The sequence below is a fragment of the Heliangelus exortis genome, chromosome 12 (genome assembly GCF_036169615.1).
Source record: "Heliangelus exortis chromosome 12, bHelExo1.hap1, whole genome shotgun sequence".
Lineage (NCBI taxonomy): Eukaryota > Metazoa > Chordata > Aves > Apodiformes > Trochilidae > Heliangelus > Heliangelus exortis.
The window spans coordinates 18344232-18366657 of record NC_092433.1 but is presented as its reverse complement, the minus strand read 5'-3'; the positions used below and the strand labels follow the sequence as shown (position 1 = coordinate 18366657).

The following is a 22426-nucleotide window of genomic DNA, read 5'->3' as shown; positions in this document are numbered from 1 at the left end:
ATGAGAGTACTTTCAGTACTCAAGAGGCATCTGTTCCAAGTGTAACTTTAAAACTGGTTTGATATCACTTGCTGAAGGTACTCCAGGGTTGAGAAAGTTGCATAAGCTCCTTATCTGAAGCTAAGAAGCTTAAGGAAGCTCCAGCACCTCATGCATCCTGCTGTTCAGCTATTTTAACATACAATCCTTTCTTCCCCCAGCATCTGAACATCCTCATGGTAAAGATTTCAGTAACTTGCATAGTTAACTGCTCATGGCTGTATGTTACCCTGGAAGAACGAAAAGCTCCCAGACTACACTCACAGTTGTGCCTTAAAAAAAAAAAATAAATCAATAAACCATGTGAAACTGTTGGGAAACTATAGTAAAGTTTGGTGAGATTCAGCTTGAAGTTTTCCCCACTCTGTTTTCATCCTGAGATGGAATTTCAGTGGCTTAACACAGAACAGGCACAAGTTCTGCTTTGGGTCCTTGGATCCCCTTAACTCTTCATCTGGTAAAGGCTCCCTTCTGGGAACATTGGATACTCCTGTGGTTGAAGTTTTTATCTGTTCCCTGGAGCTTGTTGCACTATAGTGTAAAAATTACAAGCAATTCTTAAGCATACACATCACAAAGGACATGAAGATATTTTCCCTTTTTTGTTCAAGAATATTTTCTTCCCAGCAGATAACTCTACAGTGCCTTTTTTTAAGAATCCCAGGCTTGGAATTTATAGATGCAAACCACATCATCTGGAAGGGTATAATCACATTATTTTCTCTTGGTTGTTTTGCTAGGATACCTGCAGAGAGAGAAAAAAAATCTCCTTGATCCTTATGACCCTTTGCAATGCTTTAACATAAAGGAGTCTTCCCCCAGCCTGTGGGTCCCTGCACCACATTTGCAGAAAAATGTAAAGAGCATCAGTCTGAGGAATAAGCACTTCTGAGTTAAAATTCCCTCAATTCTCTATTTGTAAAGATTCACATTTTTCCTTTCCAGCAGACTTGGTGACTTGTCCAATAAGTTTAATTAAGGTGATAATAGAAAGATTCTTGGCTTAATTTACCCTGTGCTTCCTGTAAATAAGTATTGCATAGTGACTGGAGTAGCAGGTGAAGAGAAGCTGAGATAGAGATGTTGGAGCAGGGAGCAGAATGTCAGGTTTTATTTGCAAAAGATGAAGGTTGCAGTGATGCAACTCACACTTTACAGATGTTAATTTTAACCCATAACAGCCTGGGGGTAGTAAAAAAGTGTTGCTGTGTTTTGGGGTTTTTTGTGTGTTTTCGTTTTGGTTTGGGTTTTTTTGGTGGTGTTTTTTGGGGGTTTTTTTGTTTTGGTTTGGTTTTTTTGTTTGTTTTTTTTTTTGGGGGGGGGGGGTTGGTTTTTTTTTTCAGTAGCAGAAATAGCAATGATTTTTTTTCTCAGTTATCTTAGAAGTGCCTTTGCCATCCCTATCCAAGTCTCAGAGTTCCCATGCAGAGTCCCACTCTGTGTTTGGATGGATGTCCCAGTAACCCAGAGGATGGAGCAAGGAGCCTGGTGGGCTCTGTCTCTCTGCAGCTTCTTTTCAGCAGAGCTGGTTCCTCTCTCTGCCTGGCCCAGCTACTTTGCTATGTCCTGCAGGGTTGGCTCCAGACCCTGTTTAATTTACAAATTCAGGCAGCAAGAATTCTGGGCATGCTTTGTATTCGTGTTATTTAGCTGGTTCCTTTGCAAAACCTCCTGAGTGATGTATTATTCCTATAAATTCTTCAAGTTTTCTCTCTGTTCTGTAGAAGACATCTAAGCAACCCTTCTTTTGTCACACTGGGATGTGTTTTTCATACTTTCCACTTTTCTAACTAAAAAACAGCTAGTGCTTCTAGAAATAAAAACCCAGCAAGATTTTTTCTTCAATTGACAAAGTTGTATTACAATATTCTTCCTCCTTACTATGTCAAATATAAGTAGATGCAATTAATGTTACTGGAATATGAAAGAAGTCTTGAAAGCTCCTCTGAATATTAGGCTTTGAAAAATTCTGTTTTCCTGGACTCATTGTGTGTGGTCAGGTGAATGTAATGGACTTAGTCAAAAAAGGCTCCAAAAGCCTTTGAAGAATTAAAATTCTTTTTGTAGTTTAATGTGTGCATTGCAGGCACAGATCCAGGTAGTCCTGTACAATTTTTTTTTTTTTTTTTTTGTAGATGAATTTGTATTTTTTGTTCTTGTTTTAATGGAATCTTTTAAAGGCATTTAAAATATGTTGTAAAAGGGTCTGTTGCATCATAAATACCAATTTTTACCTTCCCTGTTCTCTATTATGAGGTGTCACAAATATTCCAGTTACTGCAGTGTATTTTGTGCCATATGTCATGTATCTAACTATTTAATTTTCACATTCAACTTAAAATAACCTCTCCCTGTGAGGAAGAGTAAGAACCCATTTGGTATGATTTTTGGGTACCTGTTGCTTCATTCTTCTTAGAGGATTTTTCTTCTTGCTGAGAAGTCAGTTCAGAAAAAAACATCATCCAAAAGATCTTCCTTTTTGTAGGGACATTTGGAAGGTGCTAAGGGATGCTCCTCTAGGTTCTTGGAGGAATAGAAAAACCCCAAAACTCTTGTGCTGGCTGCCCAGAACCCTTTGCTCCTTTGTCTGTAGCACATGAAACCAATTCAGTCATGGACAGAAGTCCCACAACGTGTCTCTAACTGTTCATAAAGGGTTTCTGGTGTCTTCCTGCCTTTTTTTCCCCTTTTCTGGCTCAAAACACAGCTATGTTGTTAATCTATCTAAACAGTTTCCAGGGAATAAAAACATCTTGGCTGCTTGCAGCTCAGTGCAGAAGGGCTGAGCTTCCAGGTCCAGTGGGTTTATTGGTTCTTAAAGAATTATGAATCCAGTTTGAGGTCATTTCTGTAAAGGTGCTTTTGGCCTGTATTACAGGATTAATAGTGAGAGCAATGCCATGTGCATTAAGACATGAAGTGAACCTTGGAGATCCAAAAGAAAAACAGCATCTTTGGCAGCTGGAGCTTGTTGCTTCTTTCTTGTTGGACACAGCAGAAAAGAATTATTCCTCTATCTGAAGAAAAGGGGAGGTGATATTTGGGAAGTGAAGCTTTTTTTGTTAGCAAAGCTCCAAGTTTAGTTAATGTGTAGGTTATTTGAAGCTGAAATTCAAACTTGCTTTGTCACCATGAGTGATCTCAAAACCAGGTTATAATTAGGATGAAATAAGACTCCTGGAACCTCAAAAATTAAATTTGTTGTTGTTTCTGCATCCCTTTCCATTATGCAAACTCTGTTTTTTCTCTCTCTCTGTATAACTCTTCTGCAGGTTTGTTTTCCTACAGAGGCATTTTGTCAAGGTTCTCTAAATACTTTACAAACCAATTAACCTCCCTCCCCATCTTCTTCCATGGTTTTGGGAACCTATGTCAGACAGATTTCCTAATTTTGAATTCAGTTCCTAAGTCAAGAAATTGATTTTTTTTTTTTTTTTTCAGTACTTGAGATACTCCTAGATCATGGCCATTGGATGTTATCTCACTGTAGCTCTTTGCTCCTTGCAGGTTTCTTAGGTTTGTTGTTTTTTGGTTTTTTTTCTTTTTAACCAAAGCTGTCAAACTTACCCAATGTTGTCTTTATCACATCTAACCTTGTACTGATAATTGAAGATATTTTTTTTTTTATTATTTTATTTTTTTTAGCCTGCACATGAGGCCTTGGTCCATGGGAAGGACAAGAGAGGATTCCCAGCTGTTGGGCTCCAAACCACCTCTTGCTCATTTCTGCTTTTTGGAGCCAGAGGTCAAGTGCAGTTACTTCTTGCACACATTAACTGGGGAGAAAGTGAGGAGTGGGAAGAGGGGGAGAAGTGTTCTATTAAAATAAATATAATAATTAAAAGAATCACTTTCTGTGGTTTTAATAGAAACCATAAAATGGTTTGATTCTGTTCAGCAGCACACTCATGTACAAGCTAATCAGCCATTCTAATCAGCTGAACATCTGTAACAGCTTTATCATATTCTCCAAGGGGCACTACTCTGCCTGCTAGTTCAATTTAAGTGTTTTTTCCTGTTATAATCTCACTTTGGGGTTAATATCTCTGCTACTAGTTTGAAATTTGGTTGAAATGCAGTATTCAAGTTTTAAGGCAATATCCCCTAGTTTCTGTTTAAAAAAAAAAAAAAACCAAAACTTTGCATAAAATATTTGAGCATTTTATTTCTATTCACAAGACAGGAAAGTCTCTTGGGCTGAATAACTTTAAAAGTGAAACTTCATAGACATCAATGAAGATTAAGCTGCCTTGGTCTCAAATAAGAAATAGAAAGGGGAAAAAAAAAAAAAAAGTACTGAAATGGGTTCAGCTCTAACCATTCAGCTGTGACTTTGAGCTTCTGTTTCCTTTCACATCAGTGCTCTGTGCTGCAGGGGATTATTTTCTTGCATGTGACTTCAAGTGAGATAATCACAGACAGGATAGATTAAGGGTACCTGTGGCCATATCTCCTGGAGCTCAGTTCCTTGCTAAAATTGCTGAACTCTTCTATCTAGCTCCCCTATTCCCAGCCTATAGATATTTTGGAAGGATAAGAAAAGGCTGGTAAAGCTGTATACAAAATTTAAAAAAAACTTTTTTTTTTTTTAACTTTTTCCCCTTTTTTTACCTGTATGCTTGAAGTATGGATACATTTTTTTTTCCCCTTTGAAATCTTATTTCTTGGGAATTAGTTTTCCTGTTACAACTAAGCTGTGTCCTGGCTGGAGGATGTGGGGAGATAGGGCTGTTCCTTCAGCTCAGGGGTGATGTCCCAGGGCATCAAGGCCACATTCCCCCAGCACTGATTTTTTTTTTCCCTCTGTTTTTACCTTCATCTGTGTGAGATGGCTTGATCCCAAATCCTGTGGGAGCTTTGACCCAGCATCTCCAGCAGCTTGAAGGGTGCTTTGGATCAGCAGACTCTCCAGAGAAACCTGGTTGCTGTTGGCTTCCCCACTCAAACCACTTCATTTGAAGTGCTTAGTGTTGAAGTTTCAACAAAATCTGTCTGGCATGTGTAGATTGCTTTGAAGAGTTGTGTGCTCAAGAGATGCTGACTTGAAAAAGAAGGATTTTACTTCGAGTTCAGCAAAACCTGGGACCCCTCACCCTTGCCCACCATGGTAAGAGCTGGAAAAAAAAAAAAGCAAAACAAGAAAGCATCCCCTGTGTTCACCTCTGGGCTTTCTCCTCTGTTCCCTGGCTGAGAGGTAGAAAAAAACCCTGTGGGTTCTGACCCAGGAGCTCATCCTTTCCTTTAGGATTGATTCTGCTCAGAGGGAGAAACAAAACCCCAACAAACCCATGTGTAAGGCTTTGTGATGAAAACCTAAAGGAGCATCCCTTAGCACCTTCCAAATGTCCCTACAAAAAGGAAGATCTTTTGGATGATGTTTTTTTCTGAACTGACTTCTCAACAAGAGGAAAAATCCTCTAGCTCGTCAGACCTCTGAAACTATAGGAAAGGCTCCCTTTTTCACTCTGAGTAAACTGGCCAGGAAAGTCTGCATTAAAATGTGTAATTAAAACCTTTAAAATACAAAATCTTGGAAGCTTTTTAATTTAAAAGCAAAGCTGAGTCCGGATGGATTTTTGGAAGCCACAAGATCCTGATGGTACCTGGTGCAGGTGGAGCCTGAGCAATTCCAGAGTCTTGTCCTCACCTCTCTCTCAGAAATTTTTTTTCCTTCTCCATCAGAACCAAGACAGTAACTATTGCTTTTTTTGGGAAATGTCTGATTAATGCCATACTCTGGCTGTGTTGTAAGTTTGGGGTAGGGAACTAAAAGACATGGCCATACATTGAGGATTCCTTGCCTGGTTGAGCTATGTCTATGATAAAAATGCCACTAAAATAGAATAATTTCTCCTGTGGGCACATGAGAGGGATTTTTCTGCAGTTGTCTGCTTAATATACAGCATTAGGTTGTTACATAGATCTGTCTTTTAGCTCTGTGCATATATAGGTAGCTGTAGGTATGGCTGTGTGTAAAAATGTGTGTATATACACACAGAGGTAGCAACATTTACTGTTTAACCTACAAAATCTATATTTTTTTTTCAGCTCTGGAATGTACTGACTGTTTATTTTCTCAGCTACAAAGCTGTCAGGCACAGAATGCTTTCTCATCTTTTCCAACTGAAGTGATTTTTATGTTTTCAGGAGTTTCTTGTATGTCACAATTGAAATTCTCATTTTATTTGGATTAAAATATGGAATTTATGGAGTGTCCCCTCTAGTGTGGAAGACTAGAATGTACATTTTCATTAATAATTTTGGGGAGCAAGAGCAGCAATATTGGTTACAAGAAACTCCTTAAAGCAGAGTAACTTTTTTATCTGGAAAAGGTTGAAAATCTGTTCCAGGTAGTGAAACACAGGGACTTGTTAGTGCAAATTTTGTTGGTGGTTGTTATGTGCATTTGAGTTGTAACAGATTAACACATTTTCACAACTTTTAAAGTGGATTGACAGGTTTTTTTCTGAGGCCATTTAATGGTCTGTCTGTGGCTGGGATTGTTTTGTTATTTGATTACTTTTTTTATTCTATATTGAGGGAAGACTTCAGGAAATGTTTGGGGATTATGGTTTGGTTTTTTTTTTTTCCATTTTGTTTTTGCAGAATGCAGTCTGTTATTACTCTGGCATTTCTCTAGATTCCTCACTTCAGGTAAATGAAACTCCCTGAATTCCAGTTTCTGGGATTTGAAGCCTATTCAAGGGCAGGATGAGTGTCATGAATCCAGGTATCCGTGGATTTTATGTAGATACTGCACTTCTGCAGGGGAGAAAGCTGAGGGAGAATGACACATTCAGCTACTGAACTGCTGTTTGAGTTGGATGTTATTACTCTGAGCTATGGGATTATTGGAAATTCTGCAGGCTCTTAAAATTTTGATGAAGAGAGAGCTGCTGACAAATGGCTGTGGAAAAATAACCCTTGGAGCCTCCTCATTCAACCCCCCCATGGCCTGCAGGAGGTGATGTTAGTGCTGGCTGGGACAAGGTGAGATGTACAAATCAGTTTGCTTCTGGCCAAGGAATATCCAAGTGAAATTATGTATGCAATGGAAAGGGATGAGTTGTATTTGGGGAACCAGGAAGGATTAAAAAAAAAAAAAAATCAAAAAAAAAAAATCAACCTTTTGTAAAAAAATAGAGTAGCATTCCCGAGGACTTCAAGGTAAATGTCTGTCATTCCTTAATTATCTTCTTTTTTTTTTTTTTTTTTTTGTAACTTTACCTTTTATTGGCATGGAATAGCTCCCTGTGGTAAAGGGTTCAGCTTACTTAGGGGTTCTAACTTAAATGGAATAACTGGAGGTGCTGAGTTCAGTGAAACTGATGGTGAATTCCGAGAGGACCTCAGTGTGGTGAAGAATAAGAGAGCAGAGATGCTGTGTGCCAGTGTATAAAGATTATTATACAGGCAGAGTGGTTATTCAATTACTACAAATGTTCTTTGCTCCAGTGGGAAAAGGAGGGACTGAAATAACTGCAGGGCTGGGGGAGATGCTCTGTGAGCCCAAACCCCTGTGTTTTCTGTCTTCCTGAGAGATTTAGATCAAATGCCAAGGGTGGATGGGCAGCTGAAGCAGGGGGCTGTGGTTGAAAGGGTCAATACATGCAGTGAGAAAAGAGGAGTTGTAATAAAACCCCACAGAACAAGTGCTGGCTATTCTATTTTAAGGTTTTTTTTATGATTTAATTGTTAGAAATGCTGCTTTTAACTAAATCTCTGCTAATGACACACTGGGTGACTTGAATCTTGCTTAGTGCTTGGTACTGATGAAGTTTCTCTAAAACTTTCTTCCTCCTTTTTCTGCTTCCTGTCCAACTTCATCAGGAAGATTGTTCTATTGTTGGTATTCCTGTAGGGACAGGGAAGGCTGAGGAAGAGCCACAGGCAGCCTCACAACTGCTCTCTGCTTGCTAATGAGTGGTGCTACCATGGAGCTCTGGAACAAAGACCTAATGAGACCCCAAAGGACTCAGAGAAACCTCAGTTTTCCTTGGAGCACCATTTTCAACTTTTTGGAACAAGCCCCAGTTTTGCTTAACAGGATTTTTAACTCTGTTATTGTTCTTTCCTGGTCAATTCTTATTTATTCACAATCTTTCAGGGATGTTACATACATTTGTATTTCTTTCATGCTGCCAGTACGGGCCCTGAAATATTCAATATTTCCTCTGTGTGTTGTTTTTTCTAAGCCTTTCCAGTCTGTAAAAATGAAATTACTTGGATACCTTAATCTGAGGTAAACAGGGCTGTGGGGTGGTGTCAGAGATGCAATAACTATTTCCTACAAGTGACACAAAGCCCTGCTGGCAGCTGGGAAAGGAGAGATGCTCATCTTCAGCTGGCACCACAGGTGTGTCAGTGGAACAAATAAAACATGTAATTTGCTTTAAAAAACTTGAAAAAAAATATTATCTGTGGTCAGCTCTGGCTCTTAATAAGTCTGCCCTTGATTTGATGTTTCCACATAACTTTAGGACTTCTTATTTGAAGTCATCTCAGCAGAGAGAGATCCCAGTGACCTGGACTATTGTGGTATCCAAACAAAATGTAGAGACCAGCTGGTATTCCAGAAGGATGAGCAGGATAAATTATCTGCAAGTGTAGTACTTGTATAGTTGCCTTATTGATTTTTTTTTTTTTTAATTTATTTTATTTTTCATTTTCAAAGGGGTATGACTGTAGCATTTAAAAAAATTTTTTTTAAAAAAGAATTTTTCCAAAACCAGACCATTTTCCTCATGGTTGCTGTCAGACTAGATGGACTAAAAAAGACAGAAGCTTGGTTTAGTGATGTGAAAGCAAAGAGCTCCCCGTGCTGTAGGTGTGCTTGTTTGAAACAAAGTAAATTGGGTAATTTTCCCCAGCGAGTAATTTCATTCTGAGGAAAATGAGAGGGATATTTTCAAATGATTTTTTTTTTTTTCCCCACAAAAATAGTAATGGGCTACTTGAATTTGCTGAGGGGTATTGCACACTAATCAGTGCATCTCATTTTTACAGTGCCCTGTGGAGATGACTTTTATCATTAAGTACAGTGTTAATCCCATAATTTATCAAGATGAGGTTGTAATAATTCTTTCCCTTTGCTAAGAGATGCTGACCTCTAGTGTCAGTACATCAGTTTATTTTCTGTTCTGTGGTTTGTGATCAGAGAGAAAAATAAGTTCTGAGTCTGTGTAGCTCTCCCGAGTTCCAGAAATCTGATTAAATTATACTCAGTCACACTACAAATTCCTCCAGCTCGTACTCAAAATTTAACTTGGACTTGTCAGCCAGATTTGACAAGTTCCATTTCTCTATGTAAAAATAAAAGTTAGACCTTTGGGGAAATACTGCTTCTTACACTGGGTTCTGGGTATTAAAAATTAAGGTCGATGAGTAAAGTTACATTTCCCAAACTTCCTATTTCTTTCAGACTTTCTTGTCCATCACTTGCTAAATTATATTATCTCAAAGTGCATAGGTTTTGGGTGGCTAATTTTGAAGGGAGAAACAACAATTTTTTATTTTTTTTTCTTTTTTTCTTTATTTTTTTTTCTTTTTTTTTTTATTTTTTTTCTTTATTTTTTTTCTTTATTTTTTTTCTTTATTTTTTTTCTTTATTTTTTTCTTTATTTTTTTTCTTTATTTTTTTTCTTTATTTTTTTCTTTTTTTTCTTTATTTTTTTTCTTTATTTTTTTCTTTATTTTTTCTTTTTTTTCTTTATTTTTTTTCTTTATTTTTTTCTTTATTTTTTTCTTTATTTTTTTCTTTATTTTTTTCTTTATTTTTTTTCTTTATTTTTTTTCTTTATTTTTTTCTTTATTTTTTTCTTTATTTTTTTTCTTTATTTTTTTCTTTATTTTTTTTCTTTATTTTTTTTCTTTATTTTTTTTCTTTATTTTTTTTCTTTATTTTTTTTCTTTATTTTTTTTCTTTATTTTTTTTCTTTATTTTTTTTCTTTATTTTTTTTCTTTATTTTTTTTCTTTATTTTTTTTCTTTATTTTTTTTCTTTATTTTTTTTCTTTATTTTTTTTCTTTATTTTTTTTCTTTATTTTTTTTCTTTATTTTTTTTCTTTATTTTTTTTCTTTATTTTTTTTCTTTATTTTTTTTCTTTATTTTTTTTCTTTATTTTTTTTCTTTATTTTTTTTTCTTTATTTTTTTTCTTTATTTTTTTTTCTTTTTTTCTTTTTTTTTTTTTTTTAATACCTGTGTTCTTTCAACCTGTGTAGCTTGTTTGGCTGGTGGTTTCTTTTTCTCCACTCTCCTCTGGTTCTCTTCAACAGAGTTCTCAGAGGAACTCAGGAGAATTTACTTTTCTCTGGAAGTCAAAGAACTGTGTAATAAAGGAACTGGATCTGTTGGTTTTTCCTGGTGTGTTCAGAGCACTTCACAGGCTTTCTTTCTTACTGTTTTGAAATATATCTTTGGCTCCTCCTGAAACCAGAGCACTCTCTAATACTGAAAAGTTTTCAGCTTTAGAAAATAAGTTTTTTTTATTTCCTTTTACCTCTTCTGGGGGTATTACTCCCTTTATTCCTTTGCCATCATGTTTTTATTCTTTCTGGCCTTTCCTTACAAAGTGCTGAATTTCTGTGGAAGGAGTTTAAGTCCATTTATTTCCAAGTGCACCAAAATAATGTTTTGGATCTGCTCCTTTGTTTCTGCAAAATGGAGGGGAAGGCAAAATCATTCTTTGCCATCAATATTACAATAAATATTACAATACTCTTGTGTTTTTTAAGTGTGACATGTTTGAAAAATTACAATCAAATGGCAAGGAACTGGACTCTTTTTTTTTTTTTTTTTTTTTGGTTCTCTTCTTGCCTCTTTCTGAATGTGGATTATCTGAAAAATAAGTTTTATCCAGGAGCTCTGAACATGAGAGTGCTGTCAAAACCAAAATCAGCATTGTCATTTGATTTTTTTGAATCCTGCATTGGCCAGGGAACAGTTTTGGGGATTATTTCCATGTGCTAGATAACTGGCATCTGTATATTGTGAAAAACAACTCACTGCAATAAAATGTTTCTTTTTCTAATATAATGGATTCTAATTTCTAGTAGAATAGAATATAATAATGTAATGGATTTTTGTCTTTTACCTTTTGGGGATCAATTTTTCTAAAAAAATGATAATTTTTTTTTTTTTTTTTTTTTTTGTGGTTTTTGGTTTTGTTTTGTTTTTTTTTTTAGCAGTTTCAAAGCCATGAGTTTCCTGCAGTGACAAATATTCACTGAGTCTATAAAGAGCCTAATGCCATCCTCCAGCTTGACAGAGGTGTCCAAAGGGAGGACAAGGATCTCCTGGTGGGGCTTGGGCTTTGCAACCCATTGAGTACCTCTTGGCAGCACCTGGGGATGCTGTCAGCAGAATAAAACCTCTTTTAGCTTCTGTTCTTTAAGGGGAAGGCCATTGCTCACAATGAATTGAGAGAAAACTTGTAGGATTTTACACTTTGATGTCTGCTTGGTGTAAAATCCATGAGTGTCTGAATTTTCCTCTTTGTTGGGAAGAACTGACCTGTTAGCACCAGGAGAAGTTTTACTTCTTCTGTAAGTTTGAACACTTAAGTGTAATTTTTTTAAAAATTAAATTTTGGTATCCAAGGATAGATCCCAGATAAGCAAAATCTTAGAGAACAGAGAGAAAATGAAATTTTTCAATTAATTTAACTCTCAAACTTAGCTGGGTGGTTAATATCATTCTGTCTTTTAGATATTAATATTTATTAAGAATACAATGCAGGCAGAAGTTGGGATGCCTTACCACTTCTATGCCCACATATAGAACTTTTCATTTTTTTTTTTTAGTTTCTACCAAAGCACTTTTTTTTTTTTTTTTCTCATCTGAAATGGATCTATCAAGTTCTGCTTTGCCCAGAGCTCTTAAAGAACAAAATCAAATTAATTTAGCATTTCCATTGTTTTTTATCAAACTTTTTCAGCTATTAGTGAAACAGAGTTCACATGGAAAAATCAGGTTCAGACATCTTGGATTTGGCTTCTTGCTTGGCCTCAATATTCCTGGGAATGATCTGGAGTCTACTTTTAGATGGAACCATTTGGTCCTGGCTGTGTGTTGCAGAACCTCAGATTTTGCCCAGCTGCCTTTCTCCCTTAAGAAACTTCAAAACATCAACTGTCAAGATGTTTTTAGGAAAAAAATAAATCACCAGTGTCATACCCAGGCTAGCAGAGCTTGGCAAACTGATCTTTTAGCCACTAAAAAAGGTGGCAATGGAAGTTAGGAAGTTGTTAGTTTGGAGTTGTCACTGTACCAGATGCACTTAGTGCAGTGGGCTCACTGCTGGGTTTTTTTTTTGGTTGCTGGGTTTTCCTTTCCAAACCCTTAGAATGTTGTTATGCATATTGAGTACAGATCCAGTACAGAAAGCAGAAAGTATCAAGTTAATGTGGCTTTAATGAAATCAGTCCTTGCACATGTTCAGATGGTTGCTGGCTGGGTGTGTGTGAGGCAAGTGCAATGCAAGCTGTTGTTACAAATGCATTAAACTGCTCCACTTTGTGTGTGATTGCACCTCATGTACTCTCTTCCTTTAAAACAACTGGTTTTTTTTACAAAGAAACTCATTGGAACTACAAAACCAATTTATTTGTAAGCTCTGCTGCTGCTCATTTCTGTAGCTTCTAAACCCTCATATCCATTCCTCATAGATACACCCATATATGTGCCCTTCTGGTGAGGGTTAAGTCACAGGAAAAAAAGTGGAACATGAGGTTCTGTCACCTTTGTATTTATTAAAAAGTGCATTAACAAGGAAGCCAGTTCTTGGGGATCATCATGGGATTCAGTTTTCTGTTTGTTCTTTTAACAGGTTAATCCTTGCCACCTGGAAGACTAAACATACAGTTCACTTGAGACTGAGCCAGAATTACTGAATTTTGAGTGACTGAAGATGCTGCTGCTGTGGACACAGCTCTTCCTGCTGTCTTTTGTTGGCTGTCTTGGAGGTAATAATTTACAACTTCTCTACTTCCAGTTTAGAGCTATGCTTAAGTCTCCAGGTCCCTGATTTCAGCTGCCCTTAGAAAGCTGGATGACAGTGGGTTTGAATTGCAAATGTCCTGTAAAGTTTAGAAGCCAAGTGTGCAATAATTACCTTAAATGATAGAAAATATTAACAGTAAAATAACTTTTTGCCCTCCCAAGTTGCTACATAAGGCTATACTTTCAAAGCAGGGAAAAGATATTGGACTACCTGAAGGGTGTTATCAGCAATGCAAGCATCATAGGTCTGCTGATTTAATAGATGCACCCTGGTTTTCTTTAACTGGAAAGCTTAAATCCTTCCTGTATCTGGGATTGATTGCTGCAGTTTTTTTTCAAAACCTGGTTTGCTTTAGGATGGGTTTATTCATGAGGAGCAGTGCTGTGTGGTCTGTACCAGTTCAGTGTTGAGAGGTTTGCTTTTCCTGCTGTGCCAGAGGATAACCCAGCTAATTCTCACTGCTTGGAACTTGGGCTGCTTTTCTGGTTTTCCTTCCTTCCCTTTTAGCCTTTCTGAGTAATTTTTCTTTCTCTGAGGTCAATGCTCACAGAAGCCCCTCAGTTTTCTTGGTGAGCTCCTCATTCAGCCTGGGTCCTCCTCGAGCATCCCAAGGTGTGTGAGGGGCAGAGGAGAAGCCCCTGTCCTGTACTCAAGGGTTGACTCCTGGTGATTTTTGGTACATGTTGGCATCACCAGGGTTGCACAGAGCAGGCAAAGTGCCCAGATGACCAATGTGCATCCTCTTCAGCCCAGTCAGCTCTGCTTTGGGAAGGAGGGTAATGTGTATGTGTGTGCTCTGATTGAAACTTGTCAGTCAAATGTCCTGTCTTATCACTAGGGGTGTTTTATTTGCAACATCCCTAATGCAGGGATGGGCAGAGACTTTGGTCCTGTGGCTGAGCAGTGTGCTGGGGTTTCCTTTCCTGACAATGCAGCTTGTCAGGGCTTGAGGTGCTGAATTGCAAGGATGTGCTTTTTTTTTTTTTTTTTTTTTTTTTTTTTTTTTAAGTGGAAAAGACCCTTTGGTACAATCCATGAAGTGACAGTCAGACTCAGGAGGTTAGGCTGACTCTTAGGAACCACAGAGTTCTAATGTCTCAGGTGTTGCTCATGTGTTTAAGCAGTACAATGGAGGAGGAGGCTGCATCCATCCCTAGTTGGAGACTTCTGAACAACTGCTTGGGGTATGAGCCACAACATCTGTGGAGAAATTGGTGTGACACCCTCAATTTTTGTCCTAGAATACTTTGACCTTGGTAGTAGTTTGTGTGGAGAAGTGCATAACCACCTTCTACAAGGATAAAAGATTTATTCCCCTATTCTGTTGAAGGACTTTTTTTTATCCTTTAATCTTTCTTACATTTCTATTTCATGTCATCTCAGTTCTTTTGGGTCATACTTAAAAGCAACTTAGATGAAAGCAACTTTTGTTTTTGCTTCCTATGGAGAGAGGTAGCCTTGAGGATCCAGGGTGAATGGGAAGATTTCTTGTGTTAAGCCATATTAACACCAGGTCCAGGAAATAAATTCCTGAAAAAAATGTAGTAATGAATGTCTGGTGCTAAAGAAATGTAACTGCAGAAAGAAACACAGTATGAAAGGAATGATGATAGTTGCAAATTGATCAGTTCACATCTTAAACTAATTTCAATATTTTTAATAGTGAAGTTGGCATTGGCTGTCATTGAATTTGCTCATAAAGGAGTGTTTGTTATTCAGCTGGTTACTCTACTAGTAGAATACTTAATTTTCAATAACCTTTGCAGTAACAAGGAAAATATTACTTATATTTGAAATGCAAGTGGTTTCTGATCTTGAGTAACACTGTCCCCTTCCTCTGTTCATTCTGCCAGCCCTTCTTTGCACCTATTTCAATTCATCTCCCTTCCATTTATTTATGTCCCAAATGCTTGGGAGTTGGGAGCTTGGAGGACCAGCAAGCTCCCAAGCAAAAAGCTGTTTTTCCCATTGCCAGAAAGCCAGGTGGTTTGGTGGAGCAGGATTTCCTGGAAGCCTTGAGCACCCATAAGTGATACAAACCCCTGACTTATGTCCTTTTATTGCTGTCACTAAGAATGATGCTGGGAGACAAGTTTGAGCCAGGTGTCATTTGCAGAAGAGACTAAATTGAGCATTTCCAGCTGCTTAACCCCTCTCACTCAAAACCCCTCAAAAGGTCTCCATCCTGACACACAGATCTCCTGCTCTTTGAAGCCTGGGCAGATGTTTGATGTTAACATTACCTATTTGCTTCAATGGCTTAAATATTATGAGTGGAACATCCTGCTTCTAAAATCCACTTGTTGTTGAATTTATTTCAAGATGGATTTTAGTGAGAGCACACTGTAAATATAAAACAAGTTGTTAAACAATTTTGTGAATATTACTTTTAACTATCTTTAAGATAGATCAGCTGCTAATCTGCCTGTCTCAAGAAAACAGTTTTTCTTATGCTCTGCTTATAAACAGGCAGTTCTTCTAAGAACTGTCTGCAGTTTGGTGTTAGGAAAGGACATCATAGCTAAAGAAATGGAGATGCTACTGATCTTGGCTTATAAACCTTGCTATTCTCTGTCCTTACAGATAATGTATTGCAAACTGGTTCCCTTATTGCTGTGTCCTATCTTGAATTGCTTTTTGTTTAGCCTGTGTCAATCTTCACAGTTCATCAGAGTGGGGAACTGAGAGGATCTAATGAAAAAAACCACTGCCCCTGGGGTTTGTTTTTTTTATTGATGTATTGTTATATCTGTATGACTAATGATCCTGCTGTCTTTTTGTCCATTTTACCTTGGGGAGCAAAAAGGTGATTACTTAGCACTCCATATACATATCTGGAGTTTGAAAATGTCTACCTTGTTAGGATAGGAATTTCAAGCCACATGCTTTAGTGTTATTATGTTTAAATTACCCTGAAGAACAACTTCAAAGACAAAAATGAATAAAAGATGCAAAACAAAATGAACAGAAGTAAGACATGGGGTGTGGTGGAGCCATGAATTGATTCTGGGTATTTTATCTTTTCCTGGCTCTTCTGTAGACTTCTTCCCACCCCTCCCAGGTGAGGTACCCCTAACATGACTCCTTTGGTGACCTCTGGATAGCAGTTCCTTTTTTTTCCAGAACAGGGCAGGATTTGTGCTGCCAACTGGGATTTGTTGCTCTTGTGCCTATGGTGAACATCTGAGATAATTAAGGTACAAACCAATCACTTAAGTGTGTAAACTGCTGCTCTGCAGTTTGCCTGGCACCTGATTTTCCTTCTTGCTCTCACAGCTTTTGGCTTCATTTTCCTGCTGCAGTTTATTGGAGGGAAGGACAAAGCTCCCTGGGGAGCTCAGCATCCATCAGCCCTGGGGTGTTTGCTCACCCAGCCCTCCCCAGCATCACTGACTGCTGCTTCCTCACTATTTTCCCCTGTTTTCAGTTGGTTTATACTGCTGAAACTGACTGCTCCCTTCTTCCTGGGAAGCTTTATTTTAAATTAGTATAAAGTGAGAGAAGAGCTAAGAGAAAGGAGAGAAGGAAAAAAAACCCAAAAACAAACAACAAACAAACCAAAAAGGGGAAGGGAATATGAAGGGGAAAGAAAGTTGTGAATAAAGAGGAAGTTCAGAGAAATAAAACAAGGAGCACACTGTGTCTAAAGGCATAGAATTTGCCTTTTTCAGGAGATGAGAGGGCACATTTCAAACACTGTGTCCAGGGCAAGTCCTGTAGGTCTTGGACTAATTTATGCTGCTAATTTTTGCTTCCAGCTCGTTCCCACCTCAAATGTCCATCCTAATGTTGTCTTGACTGTACTTTATCTAAATGAGGCAAAACAAAAAATTACCATTAAACTTTTTCCTCTAGCCCTGGCTAAAAACAAAACCAACCAAACACCTTCACCACCACCCCTCAAAAAAAAAAAAAAAAAAAAATCAAACCAGATACCACACCACAAACAAATACAGGAGCTATTTAGACATTGAAGCCTGGTTCTTTTACACTGAAATTTGCCACCAGGGAGGTTTTCCTTCTAATTCCTTACTTAATAGTCCATTTAAGTTTAAGACTACATCATGTTCTATGTATGTCTTTATGTCAATTCAGGTGTTTTCATTGTTTCCATTTTCATTTTTTAATGCATTTTTTTTGTCAATCTAATACAGAAAAGGTTCTGTTCAACCCTCAGGCTCAGCGTTGTCATGCATTAGATCCACAACTCTTTATTAGCATTAAGTTTAGGAGACTTATGAAATTGGAAATCATAATTCTTGTTCTTTCTTTATTTTCCAGAGCATGAAAAAAAAACTTTGCATGTTCATACTGATTTATTGCTGCTATTAAGTCATGCCAAGAAAGCAGAAATATCCTTTTTAATGGAAAAGCCTGGCTCTCTGCACCTGGGATACCAATTAATGAGGTGTCTCCTTTGCTTGGGCATGGGCAGAGTAGAGCATCAAACCAGAAATCTGACTGAACCATCTTCTATCCCATGGAGATCTGGACAGGCAGTAAGGGGATCCTGCTGCAAACAGTGGGATATGGTCACTTTTTAATACCATTGTACTTGCCATAGATCCCAAATATGGGGATTTTGGAAGACTAATGAGATGTAAACAATATTCCTGTCCATTCTAGCATCCAGTGTCATTGGAGATGGGCTTGAGTCTTTGTCAAATCCTTACTGGGCAACTGATCTGGAAACCCAGAAGAGATGTTTTCTCATCATCTCATCAGTCTGGGGCATCTGATTTTTATTTTATTTATTTATTTATTTATTTGTTTGTTTATTTTTCTGCTGTAGGATCTGACCCAAGCAATGGCTGTGGTTTCCACCTATGCATTTCCATGTGCAGTCTGTTTGTGTAAGAGTTCAGTCTCCCATCCAGTATCCAGGGATGCTTCTCTTCTCCTTGTTATGTGCATCTGTGGCAAAAAAACCTGCTTCCTTGTAGATAAACATCTTTTGAAGGCACAAGACTCCTTCAGTATTTCTTAAAAACAAGGGATGTACTAAACATCAACGGGTTGATTTGATGTAGGTGAGGAAATGATTCATCTGTTCCTGGTGAGTTCTTCTACTCAAACTAATCCCATGTAGGAATAAGTTTGCAGTCATAAAAACATTTCTTAGCGTAGGTTTCTTGGATGTTGTTGGCAGAAAGCCACCAGCACCTTCTCCTGTGGAAAAGAAGCTCTTGGAAACTTGCAGAGATTTGCTTTGCTCTTTGGAGTTTTCATAAGGGTGAGGATCCATTTGCTGTGTAGAAGAAAATGGCTATCATCACAGAGTATGAGGCTGCTCTTGTTAAAATTCAGTTTTCATTAAGAGTTACAGCATTCAGACAGGAGCAGTCTGGATCATAAAGCAGGATGGGTTTGCATTTTAACAGTAATATCCTTTTTGTACATTATAAATGGATGCCCAGGATTTTAAAATGCATCTTCTGCCACCAGTGCCTGTCAGAATTGTTTAGCTTGGATTGCTTGTGTATTGCTAACAAGATTCATTACACTGATAGAAAATCTTATTTGCTTATCAAATTACTTACCAAATGAGGAACCAGTCCTAGAGTCCTGCTTTTTTGTGACTTGTTTGATGTCATGGGTGCTTCTGGTGACAGAAAGAAAATCACTCTTGTAAATATGAAAAGGTAAAAAGAGTGGTGTTGGTTTAACAGATTTTCTCTGAGCTCAGTGGCTTTGCAGCAGTCTGTGTTTTGATGGTGGGCATATTCTTGTCAGCTACAATTTTTAATTAGTTAAGTGTGGAAAATGCCATGATATTGAAACTCTTTTTGAAGGGAGAGCTTAAATATCTTTAAGGAGTCTCCTCAGTTTCTTCTTTGTCTTCCAAGCTGCAGAAAACCTTTTATTGGAAAGCAGCTGCTTTTTCTAACCTTAAAGCTGAAGCCTCACCTCTAGACAATTAATGCTTCATTTCAACAAGACAAACGCTGGGTTTTTTTGTTATTAATTAAACTCATCACAGATTTTATTACATCTGAAGGAGACGTTTTGGCCAGCGGCAATTCTGATTTTTACATAAATTACCAAGAAGAAATTTTCAAGTGCTTTATCCTGCAGTGAAATTTTGCAAATATTAGTGAGCACCAAGGCTGCACACCTGTACTTGGGCAGTTCTGCCTAGTGCAGTTTAAAAGATGGTAGAATAGAGCAGGCAATTCCAGTATCTTTTTTTTTTTCCAAAGGGTTGCAGAGCTTGGAAGCATTTAATAGTAACCCCTAACAGAATGCTTAAATTTACAGTCTAAATACTTAATAAAGAATGATGGTAACTCCCAGTGTCTTGGGGCTTCTCTTTGCTAAGTTTCTTCATAGGTAGCTCAATTTAGTATTTAGTATCTGGGTATTTCCTGCATGGCTGCAGTCTCCTGTGCTTTGGAAGGTTCTCAGCCATTCCTGCCATGTGCTGTGGGTTGGACAGAAGCCTCTCCCCAGCTTTTTTTTTTGGGTTAGAATGATCCAGTGTTGGCAATGCAGAGTTACAGAAGAAGTGAGGTCTTAAAGTTGTCTCAGAACAGCTGGCAACTTGGGATTACTTCTCAAACCATCCCCTTATCTCTTCATCCCTGTCCCCTGGCAGCTATTAAAAGTCATTCTTTGCTTCCCAGGCTGTCCCTGCTGAAGAGATAAAAGCTTAGAGCTGGACTGGTTTGCCTTTCTTCTGCTGGTTGGGGTAATGAAATGAAGATAAAGCTTGCACTCGTTACCTGAAAAGCCATCTTACTGAAAAGCCATCCTCTTGTTTCTTCTGCCTTTTGATAGCAAACCAGCCAGAAGCATTCCAGGCTTCTCTTCAGCCATTTAATTGATTAAAATACCTTCTGGAGTCTCTGTCCTTTGCTAATGCTGAAGTAAATGATGACCAAGATGGATGAGTTATCTCATCTGGGGTGATAAATCCCTAGGTCTTGGTTGGTACCTTTAATCTTCTATTTCTTCCCTGCAAAATAAACCTCATTGCTGTATGAAGGAGCTCTGCAAATGACTCCTGCTACAGAAACACCAAGGGTAGCAGGAGGAAAAACCCTTTTCTTTGCAAGGAGAAAGATAAAAAATTTTGGAATGGGGGACCCCAAGGGGAAAGGACTTTGGGAGAAGTTTGCTGTGCAGAACAGAAGATGGATCAGCTCCTTACTTGGGAATCTCAGGACACAGCAGGGGGAAAGATGGATGTGAGAGGGGTTGTGAATGGCATTTGAAGAAAAGGGGAGGTGACACTGTGGTTGCAAACTAAAGCTGAATAATTTGGCAGATGTTCAGTGAAGACAACAGAACTGAGAATAAATACTTTGTTTTGCATTTTAAAATGCCCTCCAGAAGAAACTGTTCTGATGTTGTTGTTCAAGATGTTCAAAAGGAATGCTTTAGATTTTTAATTTTTGATAATATTAAATATGCTGCTCCTAGCCTCTTGGACAAAAGCTTCATTTTTGCCATAATTAACCTTTCAGTTTCTTGTTTGATAACAAAGGAGATAATATTACCCTTTAACTTTTCCAGTGCTTGGATGTACATAATCAGTGATGAGATTTCAGGGGTCAGCATTTATCAGGGACCAGAACACAATTTTCACACTTGCTTTTCAATAAAAAAAAAATACAAAGTTGTAAAGCAAAAGCTTAACTTCAGCCTTATTGCTGAATGTTTGAAAACCTAAGCAAATAAAAGCTCATTTATATTCTTGTCTGGTTAGCACAATCAGAACTTATTGATGCTAAAATGAACCAGATTTCCATAACTATAAACAGAATATTAAAATACAGCTGTTTAATATAGCATTGATATATTTTCCTTCTTGGTTGGAACAAATATTTATAACTTGGACTTTTTAGCAGCCTTGTAATGAAGCCTGAAGCATTTCAAGCTTGTGCCTTTTAGACAGGAATGTCCTTTTGCTAGGCAAGGATTTTGGGGTCTCTTGGAAGAGAAAGCAGATGACTTGTAGGTGTTTGAGTTTGGTTACTCCTTACTCCTCTTCAGGTGAGGGTTGGGTGTTCAGGTGCTGTGAAATCAATGAAGAAACCTTTGGGTGTAGAAACCACTTTATTTGAACCAGACACAGGAAGTATTTGGAGTATTTTAACCCAACTGGGGGGAACAGAGCAAGCCTGGGTGAAGAAGGGAAGGTTTGGAGGAACTATGCAGAGATTTACAGCAAGAAATTGTACACTGGAGCCAAGTGGATGTTGCCCTGTGGTGGTAAAAAAGAAACCCAGAACAGTGACACAAAGGGTTGTGGGTTCTAAGGAGACTTAGCTTTGGATTTGACCTTGTGTAGGTGTCTTAGCAGCTTCCATTCAGATGGCCAAGAAAAATCTTCATGATCCTTGCAAGGTTCTATGTGAAAAGAGTCACAAACCAGAGGGTTTCTGCTTTGTTCTGAATTTGTTCCCATCTTCTGTCATTTTAAATGGACAAGAGTGGACAAGTTGGACAAAAGCTTCCTTTTTGCCATAATTAACCTTGCAGTTTCTTGTTTGGTAACAAAGGAGATAATATTACCCTTTAACTGGTGGGTTAGGAAGGGGCGGTGGGCTATGTCAGGAATTTATTTTAAATAAAGAGAAAATTTCCCCCCCTTCCTGTGCCACTCCTCCAGCATGGCAGATCTGAGAGGTTCCCAAGGCCACCTTGTCCCTGCAGCTTGAAATGCTTTGCAGAATCATTCAGTGCATCCTTGGGTGCTCTGCAGCAAAGACTGCAAAGAAAAATGGAGTGTTCATTTGCCTTTGGGGGTTGTTGTGCAATGAGAACTTCAAAATGTTTTAAACCTGAATTAAAAGCAGCTTAATTTGCATAGTTGAGGGTAATTACTGTCTATTTCATCCTGGTTCCTCATGCAGCTATTTATAGGTCTCTGTAAAATCCCCAAATAGTTCAGTGTTGGACTCTGTGAAGATTCTCTCCTGCTTCAGAGGCTGCAGATAAAGGTTTTGCCATTGGGAAAGAACTGGATGGCAAATTTTTTGACACAGAAGGTACCAGGGAAGGTACCAAGTTCTCAGGCAGCCTGAGAACCTGCCATGGGGTTCAATCCACATTGGTGCAAATGTACCCCAATATAAATCATGCAATGTAACCTTAAAGGAGCTTCAGATCAGCTCCTTGGTCCCTTGAGGATGCCCTTGCATAGGTTGGAATGATTAAAGTGCAAATAAGAACTGGTTAAGAGCTCTACTGTGTGCTAAAGACATTTTTTAGTTCATTTTAGTTCATTTTTCTGGTTCATTCTAGATAACTTTCTGGTCTTGGTGTTGCCAGAGGTCATCCAGTGGTAGAGACTTTATGAATTGGGCCTTTTAAGGTTTCATCACATTTCTCATTTTTTTTTTTTTAAGGTTCACTGTGCAGGAAGGTCACATGTCAGGT

At 37.9% G+C, this 22426-nt stretch overlaps 1 protein-coding gene across 1 annotated transcript in view; it reads left to right on the top strand.

Moving 5' to 3' along the window:
- CNTN3 (contactin 3) overlaps positions 1-22426 on the top strand; it is a 99695-nt gene that overhangs the window by 12568 nt on the left and 64701 nt on the right. Inside the window, exon 2 of the mRNA XM_071756330.1 lies at positions 12869-13004. Within this exon, the coding sequence (XP_071612431.1) occupies positions 12950-13004 (55 nt within the window). The 5' untranslated portion in view covers positions 12869-12949. The remainder of the gene's footprint in view (positions 1-12868; positions 13005-22426) is intronic.